Genomic DNA, 17631 nt, shown 5'->3' with positions numbered 1-17631 from the left:
ACATTGGGTCATATTCATCCTTCTTCACACTTCGTTATATTCCTCTTTTTGGCTAGTTCAACAGTCTTTCTAGATCTAGCAATCCACAACAAAGCAACATGCAGAGCAGCATTTGAAAGATGGCTGGCTTGTGTCTTGGAATCCACTTTTTTAACACTTAAAGAGACTACTGCCATAATCCAAATAGTTTCCTCCCCTGCTTTATGCAGTATGAAATATAGCAGAAAATACAATTATCAGCTTCCTGCAAATAGCTGACATTTTGGTTAAGGGCAGGGGCGGGGGGCAACCAGAAATCTGTATGTGCCCTTACTGGACATTAACATGCTCAGTCTAAAACTGCAGATTCCCACACACCTGCTTAACAGCCTAAGTGACTGTAGTAACAGATTCCCTGAGCCAGAGAGGAGCTACACATGAACACAGAGCCCTAAAATATCAGCCTGGACATCAGTTTGAATGGGACAGGCTCAGAACTGGATCACTCCCAACAGCTCTTCTTCTTCTCCAATGTGCATAAAGTCTTTAATACACCTAATTCTTGTAGTCAGACTGGAAGTTCTACTGTGTCCTTGGGTCAGCTGTAGCAATCATTTTTCTCCTTCTTGGTAGGTGGTAAAGTGCTGTTTTCAATTTAGCCTGAAAAGAATGCTTATAACACACCGATGTTTTAAGTTGTTGTTAAGTAATACTTACCCTGATCAAGGACTTTTCAGTCTCATGCTCTGCCAGGGCAGACGGGCACAAGAAGCTGGGAGGAAGCAGAGACAGGGCACCTGACCCGAACTAGCCAAAGAGGTATTCCATTTAATAGCATGTCATGCCCAGTACAGAAACTGGGGGGAGTCACCTGGGCGGTGAGCAGTTGTATTCTCTTCCCTTGTTATTTGCCTTATTATTGGTGGTAGCGGTATTAGGTTTGTGTTATACCTTAGCTACTGGACTGTTCTTATCTCAACCCGTGGGAGTTACAATCTTTTGATTCTCCTCCCCATCCCTCTGGGAGCCAGGGAAGAAGGTGATGAGGAGTGAGCGAGCAGCTATATGGTTCTGAGTTACTGGCTGGGCTTAAAACAGGACGTACTGAAACATTAGCAAATGCATCACTACTCCACAGCTTTGGTGCTACTGTATGCTTCACAAGAGAAAAACCTGATGGTTCAAACTCTTATTAAGCAGAGATCATAAACTAAACAAAGCCACAGTCTCACACACTGTTAGCAGGTGTTTCCACCTCTAGACTACAGTAGCTAGACTTAGTCAGCTCCCAGTCTTTCTCCTTCTGATCTTGCTTCAACCTCAGAAGACAGTAGGAACCTTCAGGAAATGACTGCAGGATAAGAAACACTGTAAAAGAAGTACCTCCAAATACAGACAGGGTAAGATGATTAGGAGCAATGCAGGGTGGAATCTAAGACAGAGCCTCGCCATCTGCACTCCATGTTTACTTGTAAAGGCAGTTCTGTGATCAACATATTTACTTCACACTTGGCATGTCCGTTTCTGTGGTCCTTCGCAGGCACTGAATGTATCTAACACATGATGCAAAGCCCTTGTGTTTTGGATTCCAGGACTGGGTTTGACATAAAATTGTAGGGAGTGTGACTCACAGTAATGCTGTGAAGTCAGCCTTGGATCACAGCCTTCTATCACAGCCTCCAGAAAAACTAAAGATGTGGCTGCTACAGGCATACTAGTAGATTACATGATCTGAAATGACTGGTATTTCATAGCCTCAAAGACTCCCCTGCAGCCTACAAATGAACATAGCATGAAAAATACTGCACAAAATAAGAAAAAGTTATGCTGGTGATTGTGTTCATGGAAAACCAATTTGCGCATCAAAGTGAAAAGGTATCTTCTGTTTGAAGTCTCCCTTATTACTGGACCATCTTGTACACAGGGTCTCCAACTTGAATCGTTCCAGTTTTGTCAACAGCAAAGTATCTCCCAAAGAGAGGGCTGGATTTGTAGATGTGTCGCTCAGATGGATCACATAAGCGGTAACTGCGGAGAGACAGCGCTTCTTTAGAATCAAAGAAGTCTGAACTTCAAAATTCCGGTGATGAGAGAGAAGACATATGAACAGTGATGCCCTGTTTTGGTCACCATACTAGACTAAAACTAAGTAAGTATTATGATTAAAAGAGAACCAAGCAGTTCAAGTGGAACAAAAAAGAAGCCTGTCTTCACACATCCATATGTAACACACATACAAAAGGCTTTATAAAAGAGATGCCAGTGTTGCAAAGTTAGATCTTTAAATAACTTAAATACCTGTTACCCCCGTGTTTACCATAGCACAGATGAAAGAGACAGGGAATGTAAAGTTTGCAAGAAAGAAGAGAGAACTTCCTGAATTTTCTTACCATAAAGAACTGCAGAAAGCAGAATGGAAGCCAATACACACATACCTTTACGCTGCAGTATTATGTCCCACACATACTTTTAAAACACTAGTCTAACATCTGTTGCAATCTAGCTTAAATCTACTCCCACAGCTTAAGAAGTATTTTTACAACCTTTTCAATGTTTCCAAGGGCTCCTTCCTGTCCAGCACCCCAGTGTCTGGGTTAACAGTTGTTAAAATACACCTGCAATGACAGCACCAAATCAATAATGGCTTCTTACCATAAATCTCCATACATCTGTATAAAAAAGCAGTCTCAAATGTTTACCTGGCACAACATACTGTCCCTTTCATTTCCACATCACCAATAATAACATCCTCCCAGGTGTCCTGAGGGAAGGTAAAAATTATGCACATATTAGACATATCCACATGCAATCATTTTTCCAGGAGGGGCACAATCATTCCTAGAAGAAACAGTACCATTCCAGGTGATCACCTTCACTTGTGCCTTCAAAATAAGTACACTGTATTATGGTACTATTTTAATGAAAACCCTGTGGTCACTGCACTCACTACCAAGGTAAGGGCCTACTATTAACTATATCTGGAAAGAAATATATACAAGTAATAGATCCTGTTCTGCAGTGTGCACTTGTCTGAACCTAAAGCAAGCTTATTCTTGTTGTATGTGTGATAATCTGATATACTGAACTCTAGTAAGTCACCAATTTTGCAGAAAGGAAATTTTTAGTAAGTGAAGTAAGTTTTCACTGCTCACCTACACAAGCTTCCTATTACAATCCCTCTTGGAACACAAAAGCCCATTCCCACTTTAGGAACTTCTTAGATGCGGGAAATAATCAGATCTATCCAGAGCAAATTCTTTGGAAGAACAGTAACACAACATATAAACATGTAAACACCACCATTCCCCATTCACTTCACCACCGGTTACCTTCCTAGATAGTGTTTTTTGAACTACCAGAACATTGTCAGAGATGCAGTGACAGACCCCAGCATTGCACAGGTCAGTTTTCCTCTCGTGCCGAGGAAACACTGTGCTATAAAACATCACACTGTGGTTAGTTTACTAATTGTTCATCTATATCATTAATTGATCAGTTACAGCATGCACAGCTTTCCCTAATTTACACTTAAAGATGAGCTTTCAGTAGCAAGCCTGTCATTTAAACACACCTATTTTATACTTTGCTAAGGTAAGTAAATGCTCACAGACCTGTCTCCTCCCTCAATGTTTCACAAACACTGATGTAAGCAGAACTGTATCTCTCTGAATCCAGTTGTTAAAAATCACAGAACAGCAGCTTTCCTCCTCTTTGTAGACAGAAGTAAACAGAGTTACAAAGAAACACAGGCAAGCTTTCAAAAGATATCTAAGACAGCTATTTTACCTCCTCAAAAGCACTGCAATCTGTCACAAAAATATTTGGCCTAAAGTTCTGTATCTTCACTTTCTTCTCCAGCTTGGCATTTAAATCTTCCAATGAAGCTTCTGAGATGACCAAGACTGGGCTACAGTCAGGATAGGCAACCTACAGAAACAAACACAAAGAAATCCCAAGGCTCTAAGGCTGCTGAAAGAGCATGGAAGGAAAGATTCTGAATGACAAATACACAGGTATGTTGAAACCAGTGGCCACATACTAGCCTGACTGTTAGGCTGCTGCATTCAGGTTTTAAATTTTCCTGGAAGCAGGTTAGTAAGTAAAATAACACATCCTTTCCTATTTCAGAAACCATGGCAATTTGTGTTTGCTCAAATTGTAAAATTAAACTTCTACATACAGAATTAAACCAAAATTATATAAGCTACCACCGCTTCTCACAAAATAATACCACATGCATGTCCCAGACATGTATTCCAGTTATTACAGACAGACCTAAATATATCAGTAAACCACATTATAGCAAGTTATGAAAGGTACTTAAGACATTTAGGGACCTGCTGAATATATAACGAATCTATGCTCTCACAACACCACAAGGGGCTTCGCATTACAGAATAGCAATGCTATGTTGCAACTGTCCATTTGTCAGTTTAACCTTGTAAGTAAGAGGTCTGACATTTTAGCAAACAAGGCAAATGAACTAAATATATAAATGTATATTTATAAATAATCAATAATAAAATAATAAATCATAAATATATATTATATACAATAATATGTAAATACATATTATATAATAAACAATATAAATAAATACATGCTTATTTATAAATAAATGAACTAAAAGAAAACTCCAACATATGCTAGTTCCACAGAAAAATAAAAGGAAAATGCAGGCCTCCTCCTGTCTTACTCTTATATTATCCTTCCCCCCTCTTTGTCTATGCCTTTACAACCACAAGAAGATGAGTGTTGAAATAACTATATAAACAATTCTGCCCTCTTTTCATGCTAGGATTCCTGAATGTCATCCTTCCTAATCTGACATCTCTTTTGCCGAAAGCTAAACTTCTGCACTGGTCTCAGTGCATTTACATAATGTTTATATATATTTATTATTTACATAATAAATGCACATCTGTAAAAGTCCATAACTGAATGCGTCTTCTCTCTCTGCAACAACAAGCAAAATCACTGCCCTGTTGATAACAACATCACATCAGTAAGGCAAGGTTCCCACCATTTCCTAAAAAGGCTTACATTCATCAGGTACAGTTCAAACCACCTTCATGTGAGAGCATTTTTCAAACAAGAAGGGCATCAGTGGCTCCAATGATATGAGGATGACTGTGCACAGTATCTCCTTTCCCTACCTGCTTTAACTTTCTCCAACATCACATCTCCAAGCCTCTTCCCAGTGAATGAAACCTCTCTAACCTTCTTTGGATTTTAATTCTAAGCCCACAGCTGTAGATCCCTTGCTTAAGTAATGTTCCTTAAAACAAAATATGAGGCAACACAACTCAAATCGGTACACTCCATGACCCATGTAAGGGATAGGGAATGGAGGTTTTCTATGCAACACAGACTGCACCATCAAAACATCTTTAAAAACTTACTTTCATTTCTATTAACTGAAGCACAAAAGGAATGCTATTCTGCAATGCAAGAGTTCCTCTTCAAATATCAGTATCATACTCTTTAGCTGTTAACGGTCAATAGCTTGGAACAGATTTAAAATAAAATTTAAGCAAGCCATCCCATCACAGAAAAGGAGAACATTCACGTGGTTTAACTACATGACTACATACCTTGCTAAACAGGGCTCAGTCACCAATGCTGGAATGGCAGGATTTGGTGTGTGGGTGGGAAATGATTAAAAGAAAGTACATTTGATAAAGAAATGTTCACTTACCTCATCTGTGGTTCGGAAAAGATTTATTATGTCTTTTGACTTTCTTGGCACCATGGAGGGCTCAAAGTGCACCAGGCGGTATGGCTCCGAATTCAGGAAAGTGGTGATCCACTGAGCCACTTCATCTCCACAGTCCCTGCCTTGGATATCCAGTCCAAACACCCTGAAGAGTCAGAAGACACATCAGCAAGCGTCTACTTTTGCATAGGCACATCACTGCAACACCAAAAGATTTCTGTCCAGAAATAAGCTGAAAGGTAACTAATTTCAGAAAATGAATGACAGTTTCAAATGATGTGGTTTGTTACTGTCACTGACATTTATAAGTGTTATTAATTGTAAATATCCCTGACTATTAAGGAAGCTTTCCTTCAGATTTTAGTGCTGTAAAAATTTAAGACAAGCTGTGAAACTCTAAAGCTCAAACTCAGCATACAGAATAGCTCAGTATCTTAAAAGAGATGTTAAGATTTATAATAGAAGCAAAGTCCACGGGGCATAAAAAACCATTGGCATCAGAATACAAACAAGTTTATACAGGGAACACTTCCCTGGCAAGAAAAGGTAAACTTCAACTCAACCTTTCAGTAAACTTCAACCAGCCAAGAACAGTTTTAACTACTCTCTTCAAAGTAGTGATTTTGACCCAAATGCACTGCAGTTCCCTCTACCTTTGCAATCATGCTCTGGCCAGCTTAAAGGATGGAGATGTCCAGGCAGTTCATCTAGGCCAAGCCCAGTTCCTAGGACCCCTCCTTTATTCATCTGGGGAAGAGATAAATCAATAGTGTGCTGCCAGCAATATCCCTGTTCTGTTTACTGGGATCCCTGTATCAACTGTGACACAGGCTGGGATTAAACATTGCCCTAGACCACGTTCAACTGCCTTTCTCTTCCCTCCATTCTCTCAGTCTCTGTTGCCTTCTGGTTCGAAGGACAATGGAGGTGGGGGTCTAACAGCTTCCAATTAACTGTTTTCTACCCACGAGGCAGATGTATCCTGAGCGGTCAGTGGTATAGGGATCCATGGGACTAGATCATGCAGTGTAAGTATTGCAACACATACTGACAAAGGGCACAAATGAAGAACACGAGGCTTCATAACCAGAGAAATACAGAAACCCTCTAACATTTGATCAAATAGAAACTTTGCCGACACAATGGCTTCAGTCCTACACTTCCTTATACTAGGAAGTCCTATACTTCCCCAAACACAGGATTCTTAAATACCCATGTAAAATCTGCAACTGGATTTACCAGTTTTAAAGATTAGCACAGCCTTTTACAGCCAGATGCACTACTGCACTGCCTTACCTTCACAGCACCAGGCACAAGCCACCATGAATCTGAAGGCATCTTGCCTGCCCAGTGGCAGAATAAATACAAGCCTGCGCAGAGAGCCTTGCCAGCAGAGCATACTGTGCTCCCACTCACAAGCTGGAAGGGAAGAATCCAGGAGCAAAAGCCAAATCTCCATTTGCTGCAATACAGTACTATTCCCCAACCTCATTCTTATGAATGGCTGAACGGATTGGAAAGAACCAGCCTTGTGCTCACACATGGCAAACCTCAGGATTCTTTCTCAGGGTTTCTGTAGCCCTCTGGTTATGAAGTACACGGCAATGTTTAACTACAGGCATTGCTAATTTCACAGCCTATGACACCACCCAACTTGGTAAATTTCAAAGTCCAACTGCATGCATCTAACTTTTGCTTATTTGCATTCCCAAACTCCAGCAAGTTTAAAACCAGAGAATGCAATAGTTTATTAAGGAAACAATAACATAGAGAAAAACAAATCGCTGAGATCTGAAACTGGAAAATCCAAGATAATCTGTCATTGCTGAAACATACTTAAGTCTATTTAAATATTTTTCTAATGGCACAAGTTTTAGAAAAATAACACATTGAAACCAACATGATTTTGCAGTGTATGTGTCACTGGCAAATATATAAGCCTTACAGAGAGAGTTTTGAAAGATCATTCTATTTCTCCATCTGAAATGCAATCGTGTAACTTGCACCTGGCTTGTGTAAACAGAATACAAAGCTATGATGCTCAAGGGTTTCCACAGCAACAGATTTATGCCAAAAGCTAGCCCTTCTTTCTCTGCTATACAAAGGAAAAACACAAGTATTTTTGTAGGAATCAACACCATTTACAGTTACTAAACAGACATTTAAGAGAAAATGTTTCATGCTTCCTCCTGCCCATTTTCCAGCATGGATTTCAATACACAGATAGAATAACCAGGCCTGCATTCATACAACAAACCTTTAGGCACACAGCTGAATGACTGTGCCTGTAACCTGTTCACCTGAAACCCCTTTGAAGTAGCACCTACAAGGAATAATTTGCTCTCTGGGGATGCCAGTCTTTCCCCCACGAACACAGCGTGAGCCTCCAGCGACCAAGTTTTCAATTTAGGCACTTTGGTTAAATGCTTACAGATAGGGTGAGGGAATCTAAACTGTGACAATTCACCAATTCCAAACAGCCAGTGTGTATCCAAAAATGCTGATGCATATACTAGTGGTGACCAAAAAATACCAACATGCATGACTGAGGCTCGGAGATGCAACTACCTACCAGAGCAAAAACAAAAACATTAGAAGTAAACACAAATGAGTAATCTATGAAGACTAAAGACCACCGTTCACTTGGCAGATGTATATGTATGTATGGTTCTGCATATTGTGGCAGCGTTTCCCAAGATTTGTTTTCACCAGTGTTTAGAAGATGAAAACAAGATCTTTTGTTGTGACAAACAACCCTGGCCTCCTGCATAACACATGGCAGAGAATTTCACAGAATGGTTTGGGTTGGAAGGGACATTTAAAGGTCATCTGGTCCAATCCATCCACTAGACCAGGTTGCTCTAAGCCCCATCCAACCTGGCCTTGACCACTGCCAAGGATGGGGCAGCCACAGCTTCTCTGGGCACCCTGTGCCAGCACCTCACCACCCACACAGGGAACAAATTCTCCTTGTGTCTAATCTAAACCTACCCTCTTTCAGTTTAAAACCACTGTCCCTTGTCCTTTCAGTTTAAAACCACCATCCCTTGTCCTTTCATTTTAAAACCACCGTCCCTTGTCCCTTCAGTTTAAAACCACCGTCCCTTGTCCCTTCAGTTTAAAACCACTGTCCCTTGTCCCTTCAGTAAAGGCCCTGCTCTGAAGGCTCTGTTATGCAGATGGGGAAGACAGACCCCCAAACCCAGAAAAGGGGCACCCAACTTTCACCCTCCAATTTCTGTATAATAAACGCAAACCATCACACAGTCTTGAAAAACAAAGCACGTAAGTGAGAGGCAGCACTCGGACAGAAAAGAGTAGAAAAGAGTACCTGCAGTTCACCACACGGTTCTTCCTGGGCAGCTTCACAGGCAAGCACAGCTTCTTCATTTCTGGCGCCTCCAAGGTCAAGTGCCCATCCTCAGAGCTGACAGAAATGAGGACGAGCCGGGGCTCCTGCCGAGCTGTAACCATGTGCCCATCCTCCTTGGTCACAAGCCAAAACCTGCGCCGCGACAGCGGGGACAGAAAGACGTCCAACAAGGTTAAATGCCGACATGAGGCAAAGGGAACTCCCGCAGCCGGGCACCGCAAGCGCCTCTTTGTAGGCCTTAAAGGAACCATGTGAGAGACGCGGGGCAGAGCCGATCCCCGCAGCAGGGTCTCGGAGAGGCCCAGCCCGCCCCGCGCCGTACCGTACCTGTCCCGCAGCTCGCCGCTCCGCAGCCCCATCGGCGTCACCTGCGCCTCCCGCACCGCCATCCCCCGGCACGACTTCACCGGGTACACGAAAATGCTCAGCACCGTCCCCACTCGCTGCAGGCGCCGGCGGCGCCCCGCCGCTCGCCTCAGCCCGCCGACCCAGCGCCATGCCCCGATCAAGGCGCTCAGCCCCAGCAGCGCCGCCGCAGCCCCCCAGAGCCAGCCCGGCCGCGGTGCTCGCACAGACAGGCCCAGAGCGCTCCGCGTTCCACTCATGGCGCCCGGATCCCAGGGGCGGCGGCGCGGAGTCCCAGGGGGCCGGGGCGAGGGGCGGGCCGTAGGCCGGCAGCCGCCCACCTCCGGCTTATGTCGCTCTGGGCGCATAACGGACTGGGCTGGGGCCGTGCCCCGCGGCCCGTTGGGCCTCGGCGGGGCCAGGGCCTTTCGTGGAATCGACTCGGAGGCTGGTTTGTGTAGGAAGGGACCTTAAAGCTCTTCCAGTTCCAACCCCGTGCCACGGGCAAGGACGCTTTCAACCAGGCCAGGTTGCTCCAAGCCCCTGTGTCCAACCTGGCCTTGAACACTGCTAGGGATGGGGCAGCCACAGCTCCTCCGAGCACCCTGTGCCAGCACCTTGCCACCCTCACAGGGAAGAACTTCCAAACACCTAATCTACCCTCTTTTGGCTTAAACCCATTCCCCCTTTTCCTGTCACTATATGTCTTTTTTAAAAGCCCCTCTCTTTCTTGCCTTTAGGCACTGGAAGTTGCACTAAGGTCTCCCTGGGGCCTTCTCCAGGCTGAACAAGCCCATCTCTCTCAGCCTGTCTCCAGAACAGAGGTGCTCCAGCCCCCAGAGCATCTCTGTGGCCTCCTCGGGACTTACTCCAGGAGCTCGTTCTTCTTGGTGGGAGAAAGAGTGTGATCACGGTGTGGAAAAGGTGGATTTTGTCAGTGTCCAGCTTGCCAAAATACAGGCAGCAAATGCTTTTCTTCTAATATTTGGGCTTTTATTAGAAATGATGTTACAGAAAGAAAGTATGAACTGTGTGGAAATACGTGAGTATGTGAAATTCAGCCACTTGGTTTGGCTTGGTTAAGACGGGGGAAACACATAGCTGGAGGTGAAGAGCCAAGGGGGAAGGCAGCAAATGGCAGCACCTGAGGTTGGGGTGGGGGATCCCATTCCCATTTGGATACCTTGCTGCCTGGTGCATGGTGCCTGGTGCATGGTACCATTTGGATACCTTGCTGCCAGCTGCCTGGCACCAAACTTGTGAGACTGCCTCTGAGAGCTTCCCTCTTGTCAGCAGGGTCATGGGGAAGTCACTCTGTGGGACACCCAGCAGTGAGGCAAGTATTGTAGAACCACAGAACTGCAGAAGGGTTTGGGTTGGAAGGGACTTTTAACGATCATCCAGGCCAGTCCTCCCATTAGAGCAGGTTGCTCCAAGCCCCGTCCAGCCTGGCCTTGAACACTGCCAGGGATGGGGCAGCCACAGCTTCTCTGGGCACCCCGTGCCAGCCACCTCAGCACCCTCACAGGGAAGAACTAATATCTAACGTCTAATCTAAATCTCCCATCTGTCACTTTAAACTCATTCCCTCTTGTTCTATCTCTCCTTGTAAAAAGCCCCTCTCCAGATTTCTTGTAGGCCCCTTTTAGACAGTGGAAGTTGCTCTAAGGTCTCCCCAGAGCCTTCTCTTCTCCCAGTTCTATGATGTGACATCACAACAGAGGCTGGAATGGCCAATGCCACCGCTGTCACAGGTCTGTCCTCACAGGCAAAGCAGGAGCATTGGCTCTTGATCCTCCCCAGCTCCCCTATTCAGCCTTGCAGCGAGCTGAAGGCCAAACTCATAACTCAAAGTTTTTAGGATCAATGTGCCAAAACCAACGTCCCAGCAGGCAGAAGACAGGGAAGCTCAGCACTGGGTGTTTCAGAGAGCGCGAGTCACGATTTCATTTCAGAGTCACAATGGATTACTGGAAGCAATATATCGAGAGCATCCTGGTGGACAGGATCGTTGAGGATGTTGCTATTGTGGGCCTCTCTGACAACAAGTGTGTTTGGGCAGCCAAGCCAGGAGGACTCCTTGCAGCCATCTCACCTCAAGAAGTGGGCTTGATCTCAGGCCAGGATCGGAAGATGTTCCTGCTAACGGGAATCACCATAGCTGGCAAAAAGTGCAGTGTGATTCGTGACAACCTGCTGGTGGATGAAGACAATGTGATGGATGTCAGAAGCAAAGGCAATGACAGCAGATCCATCTGTATTGGCAAGACCCCCAGAGCCCTGATCTTCCTCATGGGCAAGAGGGGAGTCCACAGAGGAGCCCTCAACCAGAAGGTCCATGATATGATTGTGGGCATGAAAGTGTGAAGCAAACAGTGCCAAAGAGACAGACATCTTCTGCCTGGGCACAGGGGCACACAGGAAGGAAATAAACCTGATTTTGTTGCTGATATCTTTGCCTGCTTCTATCAGCTTTGGGAAAGGGCAGGAGCCCTCTTGTTTACTGCTTTGCTGTTTAAATCATGCCCTAATGCCAGTCATGGTTTCTGAGACCTTTCTCCTGCTACAGTAGGCCACAGCACTAAGGTTAAGCAGGGCTTGTGTTTATTTTGTGTTTGGTCCTGGAACAAGCCCAGTTAATTTGGGAGGTTAGCTGTTGATCAGCAGAGTCTAGGGCTGCTGTTGGACTGTGAGGGAGGCACATGCAGTGATAGTCTGCCACTGCTCACCTTCCAGATCATTCAAAACACCTTCTTAGGTTACTTTACTGATCAAAATGGGTTTTCATAAGATAGTTACCTGTCTGGTGTGTATGGCAGGGGGATCTTCTGAAGGCTGCTTCCTTCCCATCTTGCTCAGTCATGCTGTTGTGGCCTCAAGATCACAGGTCCCTGTAAGCCCCCTCGGACTCCCAGGAGGATGCGGAGTTGTGCCGAACACTGCAGATTTCCTGCTCCATTCACCAATACAGCCCTCCCCTCCTTGTAACCCTAAATGGCCAGTCTGAAATGAGGCAGAACTGGTGTGCTTGAGATGGGACCAGTGCAGGGAAGACTTGAGGGGTATTTCTGTTAGGGGTGATCTCCCCACGTATGGGCTCTCCTTGCTCCTGGTAGCAGTGAGCCTGAATCCATCACATGCCACCTTCTCAGTTAACATGGAGTAAGTGTTTTGTAATTGAATTGAGATCACACAGAGATCTTTAATGTGCAACTGCACCCAGAGGAGCACGGAAATGCTGTAAGGAGAACCCAGCCTCTCATGTATTAGCAAATGTTCAACAAAACTGCAGTGTTTAATTAGTAAGCACTGTCTGATGAGCAGTGCTTGCAGGCATGAATCGAATTAACATAAGTACTAAAGGGATAAAAACACAAAACCACACACTGAATTCACAGTCTAACGATAAGTTGGTCACAAAGTTTTAACAAAGCCTGGGCTGTGCTGACAAACATGGATGCTTATTTTCACAAGCTTAATGGAAAAACAAGTAGCTATCTCCTGTGATTTCTTGAGCACTGGTAGTATTCTCCACTATGCAAATCACAGAATGCAGACAGCTTTTGCCCTCTAAACTTTATGAGGTATCAAAATGACAGGATTTTGGAATAACATGAAAAAATGTTGGGTGATTTTCTGCTTGCTCCCCTTTAGGTGGCAGAGAAAATTGGGCTGGAGTGCATATATTCTTTACCAGCATGAGAATCTGAAGAATTATGGACCTATATAGTATGACGGCGGTGTGAACAGCTACAGCTGATCCCTAACTACATATTATGGGCAGCACAATGGTGTACAAAATCAGATTCTTTCTGTTTGAAGGACTTGTTAACTGAATTCAGAAATAACTCACCTTTGGTAATGATTGAATATTATCTTAGAGAAAAATAATAATTCTAAATGCAAGAAGAACCTTGCATTTTCATTCCCTAAATCTACCAACCTGGAACCTAAGGGGAATTTGTTCAGACCAGCACCAAAAAGCAGCTCTTACATTCAGTTCTGACTCTTCTTGGAGGCTATGGTGAGAAGGAGCTTAAAGAGGAATAACAGAAGGCGATAGCATCTGCATAATCTCTCCTTTCCTGCTGTGATATAAGAAGCATAAGATTATAAATAGCTTCAGAGAGAATCTGGTTGATGGGTTAATGCTTCAAGTCTAAGACTGCAGCCTTTGAGGAGAGTCCCCTTCACCCATACACCAGGCACCTCTCAAGAAGCCTCCAGTAAATAGCTTGACCAATAGGTTTGCTTAGTCCTTCATCCCAGGCACACCTCTGCTTACCTAAGAGCCACCAGCTCCTGCTGTACGGCAACATAAATGGGAGTCATTCAGACAAAACATAGGCACTGCTATTGTTACCATCCAAACAGCCCCTTGTGTGACAGAACTGCATTTGCTGTACACGGCAAACCAGCATTTAAAGGGAAATGACTGTGGTCAATCACTTATAACTTCATAACACTGAAATACTGAATACAGCTCTAGCCCCAGGCTCCTTGTAACGTGTCTGATCATATGAAGGATTCACAGTGCCAATCCCACAGCAAGCTGGGGCTGGGCTGTGTCAGTTATGAAAGCAGGCAATGCTGGCATATGTTGGAAAAACATCGTGTCAGCTCAGAAGCATCCACATGGCAAACTTGCAGCTGGAACACAAGTTAAAAGTAATGATATATCTGCTTTCAGATGCAGAGGGAGATGGTTCTTCTACAGTCGAATCTAGACTCCCTTCTAGCAGCAGCTCAATCAGAGGATGAACATGAATAATGAGGAAAGAGATGAAGGATTTTACTTGTTTCCACTAAAATAAAAAGACAAGTGACTGGGGAACTTGTAGGTCTTCAGCATGTGCACAGTGCTGACCCTCGGAAAGGCATAAAGTACCATCCTGAGGGGAGATCTGGATGGACATTACAAATTCCCAGTGATAAAGACAGCAAAATGCTGGTCTAGATTAAGTGACGGGGTGTTTGGATGGGGCTAATTAATGTACGCTGGGCTTGTCTCAGTGAAGGAATAGGGTTAAATGCCCTTTTCCAGAGATGTGCAGTTGTTTTTCCAGTGACTCTATGATAACTCAGCAAAAGGCAGGGATGAGGGGATGACATGGCTGAGTATGCTGTTTCAACATGCTGATTTCAACAAGATAGGATAAAAATTATATTACATCCACTCACACAGGGAAATTATATCCTCTTCCAAACTATGAACTAACAAATTCAAAAGGTTTGTTTGTAGAGAGGAAGGGGTAATAAAAGCATGGCTGTTTCCTCTTAAAATCTTCAAGGAGATCAGAGTTCAGTGAGTCATGCACTAGAAATGAGCTCAGTGAAATATCTCAGGCGAATAATTGGTGATGATAGAATTAAAAATAGACTAATATCATTAATGATAGATGCCTTTTAATGGAGCCACAGCAATTAGATAAAGGGATCCTTCTTTTTTTTTGTGAGGCTTTTCCTACACAGAGGATCATAAATATGTAAAAGCCAGGCAGGTTGTTGGCTGCTTTGTTGACTGTCAAGTCATATAAGAAGACGAATTGAAAATTGTCCTTTTCCTCCAGTCAAATGTTCAACTTCAGTCTTTCTAAACTCACCAGGACAACACAGAAATGGTTGTTCCAGGCAGATATTCAGCATGGTATTAACTAGTGCAGGCTAATTACATTATAAATTCTCCCCATGTTCTGTAACTGTGGTTCTCTGGGTGAGTCTAATATCCATCAGGCAGCTTCAGGAGTATGAGTAGTCAGGGTAGAGATGGAGTATCATCTGGGAAAGCAGGTAAGGCCCAAAGTAGAGGCTTTACTGGGGAGCAGTGCATTTCTTCTGCAGCACAAGGATTAACATGCTTCTGCAGCTATGGTTTAGCAGCCATCATGGGAGAGGATGGCATTCACCAAAGACAGGAATGTCCCCACTCTCATTCAAACACAGCTGAAAAAGCAATCTGGTGCTAGCTTAGCATCCCAGGAAAGAAGGAGCAAGAATTCCTTTATGAGCAGCAGAAATAGGGGAATACAAAAAAGCATGAGGAGTCAAGTACATGTGGCGTACTGGAGCTCGGGTCCAAGGCAACTCCTGGCTCCTGGGAGAGGTCATTCCAGTCTGCCCACCTCTGTGCCTCCTTCATTAGGAATTACACATGCTGTCTTAAGCAGTTCTGATCTCTCCAGTGGAAAAGTGGCCATGGCTCATCCCCTTATCTCCCATGAAGCATCATTAATGAATGCTTTTATTGCACAGCAAGAATCTCAGGGCAAAGTATAATACATTTTTAGGCAGGGAGGCAAAAAATATCCACAACAACACAAAAGCAACATTCCTATGGCTTTGCTCTTGAAACAATTGTATGCAGGAGGGTCAGGATTCAACTGGGTGGAAAACACTGGTGTATAGATACACATTACCAGGCTGGGAGCCAACATCCTGATTATGGGTCTGCACAAACCAGGAGGCCAGCCTAGGGGAGGGCAAGAAATCCCTGCAGGAGATGAGGCGCAACACCGAGGCTGGGAATCTGATTTTTTCCCAGGAGATGGCACTAAAGGACGATTGCCTTTCAGCCCGCATAGTGCAATGCAGCAGGAACTTCGCTGAGGGCCAGGCAGGCAGTTTGTGCCATCTTTGCAAGTCGCTCCTTGTTACCAGAAGCAAAGCTTTAAAATTCTTAGCGTCTGTACTTTTAGCAAGGTTGAGGACATCAGTCTTTACGTCTCCATAGAGCGGGTAAATACAAGCTTTCTGCTTATAGCTGGAGCAGGATCCCACTATTAGGTATTGAAAAGCTGCTGTCAGGTCCCTCCTAAGCCTTCTCTCCTCCAGCTGAACAAGCGCAGAGCCCTGAGCTTTTCCTGGTAGGTGATGGTTCAGTAAGGAGCATCACCCTCTCTGAGCTCAGCCTAGACTTCACCTTAAAACAGGCCCGGAAGCCTTATACTACTTCCTACAAGGGTAATGAAGGGGTGAATTTTATTCCTTTATTTTCTTTTCATTTGATTATCTCCATTAGTCTCTGAGCTCTTTAGGCTCCTTACTGGTCCTCGAAGACAAAGGATTTCCAAAGCATACCCTGTGCAGGTAACTGCAGTAACTTGGTACACACTTTAGGACCATTTTTTTCTCAGAAGAAAACCCATGGCCACCTAACAAGGAACCCATGGTACAGAAAAGGAGACAACTGGTTTTACAGCACCCCAACACAGAACCTGCCCCCTTGCCAGTCATACAGACAGGCAGAAGACAGGAAGGTCACCCGTGTCCATAGCAGAGGTTTGGAAAAGATGGTCTTTTCCAACCCTAAATACGCTATGATTCTATGATTCATGCTTGAAGTGAGCCTTGGCCTGGCACTGGAAGCAGCAAAGCAATGTGGTGTTGTGCGGCTTTCCTCAGATACAGCGCTTCAAAAGGAAGCTGTGCAAGAGAACTTCCTTGCTGCTAATGTTGCAGGATGAAGGACAATAGCTGTGAGACCTCTGCCATTTCCTCGGAGCCTATGGTAAGCCAGAGCTGCAATTAAGTGCTCTGGCAAAACCAGCAGAAATAAACTTAATTCAGCTTTGTGACTCACTGAGCAGGCACTAGGAATAGCCAGGGATTTAAAAGTGACTGGCAGTGTTCAAGGCCAGGTTGGATGGAGCCTTGGGTGATATTGTGTGAGGTGCCCCTGCCCATGGCAGGGGGCTGGAACTGGAGGATCTAAAGGTCCTTTCCAGCCCAAACCATTCTCTGATTCTATAAACTTGCCAGGCTGTTGGGTTAGTGGAGTTCATTCTTGAGAGTAACTTGGATGAATTGACTACTTCTTGCCATTCTGCACATATTCAGCTGCCCAAACGTATTTACCCTGCTATTTGTTATAGAGCATGGTGAAAGGTGGGTAGAAATCTGAAGGGAACCAGACAGCACAGTAGCACACCACTAAAAATCATGCAAAGTGAAGTGATTGGTGGTGGTGGTGCCAAGCAAGTGCCTGAAGGGAGGAACATATTTCACTCAGGTCAAATGTCAAGTCAGATCTTCCGTCTGTACCTTTTGTTCTGTAATATCCACCCCATCCTACCTTTGTGTATGAGAGGGCTGTTTTGTTCCTCAAAGGAACCAGAAGATAAACTGCAGACAAGCCCATTTCAACAAAAGAGCCTGCCTGTTCCCATGGGTTGAAAGCTCTCCCTGCTGGGATCCTCCTCCAAGACCAGCCTGCCAAGAG

The 17631-nt window shown here is 44.5% G+C and overlaps 2 protein-coding genes across 2 annotated transcripts; one reads left to right on the top strand and one right to left on the bottom strand.

Annotated features, from left to right (window-relative positions):
• Nucleotides 1-1859: 1859 nt before the first annotated feature.
• LOC130593542 (mitochondrial amidoxime reducing component 2-like) lies at nucleotides 1860-9674 on the bottom strand. Its single transcript, XM_057398776.1, has 7 exons — nucleotides 9396-9674; nucleotides 9027-9200; nucleotides 5678-5840; nucleotides 3766-3906; nucleotides 2679-2740; nucleotides 2523-2594; nucleotides 1860-2007 (listed from the first exon to the last, which is right to left on the bottom strand). Exons 1-7 carry the CDS (start codon nucleotides 9671-9673, stop codon nucleotides 1881-1883), a joined length of 1017 nt encoding a protein of 338 aa, XP_057254759.1. The 5' UTR covers nucleotide 9674; the 3' UTR covers nucleotides 1860-1880.
• Nucleotides 9675-11341: 1667 nt separating this feature from the next.
• PFN3 (profilin 3) lies at nucleotides 11342-11825 on the top strand. Its single transcript, XM_057398746.1, has one exon. The coding sequence runs from the start codon at nucleotides 11376-11378 to the stop codon at nucleotides 11778-11780; it is 405 nt and encodes a 134-aa protein (XP_057254729.1). The 5' UTR covers nucleotides 11342-11375; the 3' UTR covers nucleotides 11781-11825.
• Nucleotides 11826-17631: the final 5806 nt, after the last annotated feature.

Source organism: Pezoporus wallicus, unplaced genomic scaffold (assembly GCF_028554395.1).
Source record: "Pezoporus wallicus isolate ANWC-B61680 ecotype Strahan unplaced genomic scaffold, APGP_CSIRO_Pwel_v1 contig_5231, whole genome shotgun sequence".
NCBI lineage: Eukaryota > Metazoa > Chordata > Aves > Psittaciformes > Psittacidae > Pezoporus > Pezoporus wallicus.
This window is presented reverse-complemented; position numbering and strand designations above follow the sequence as displayed.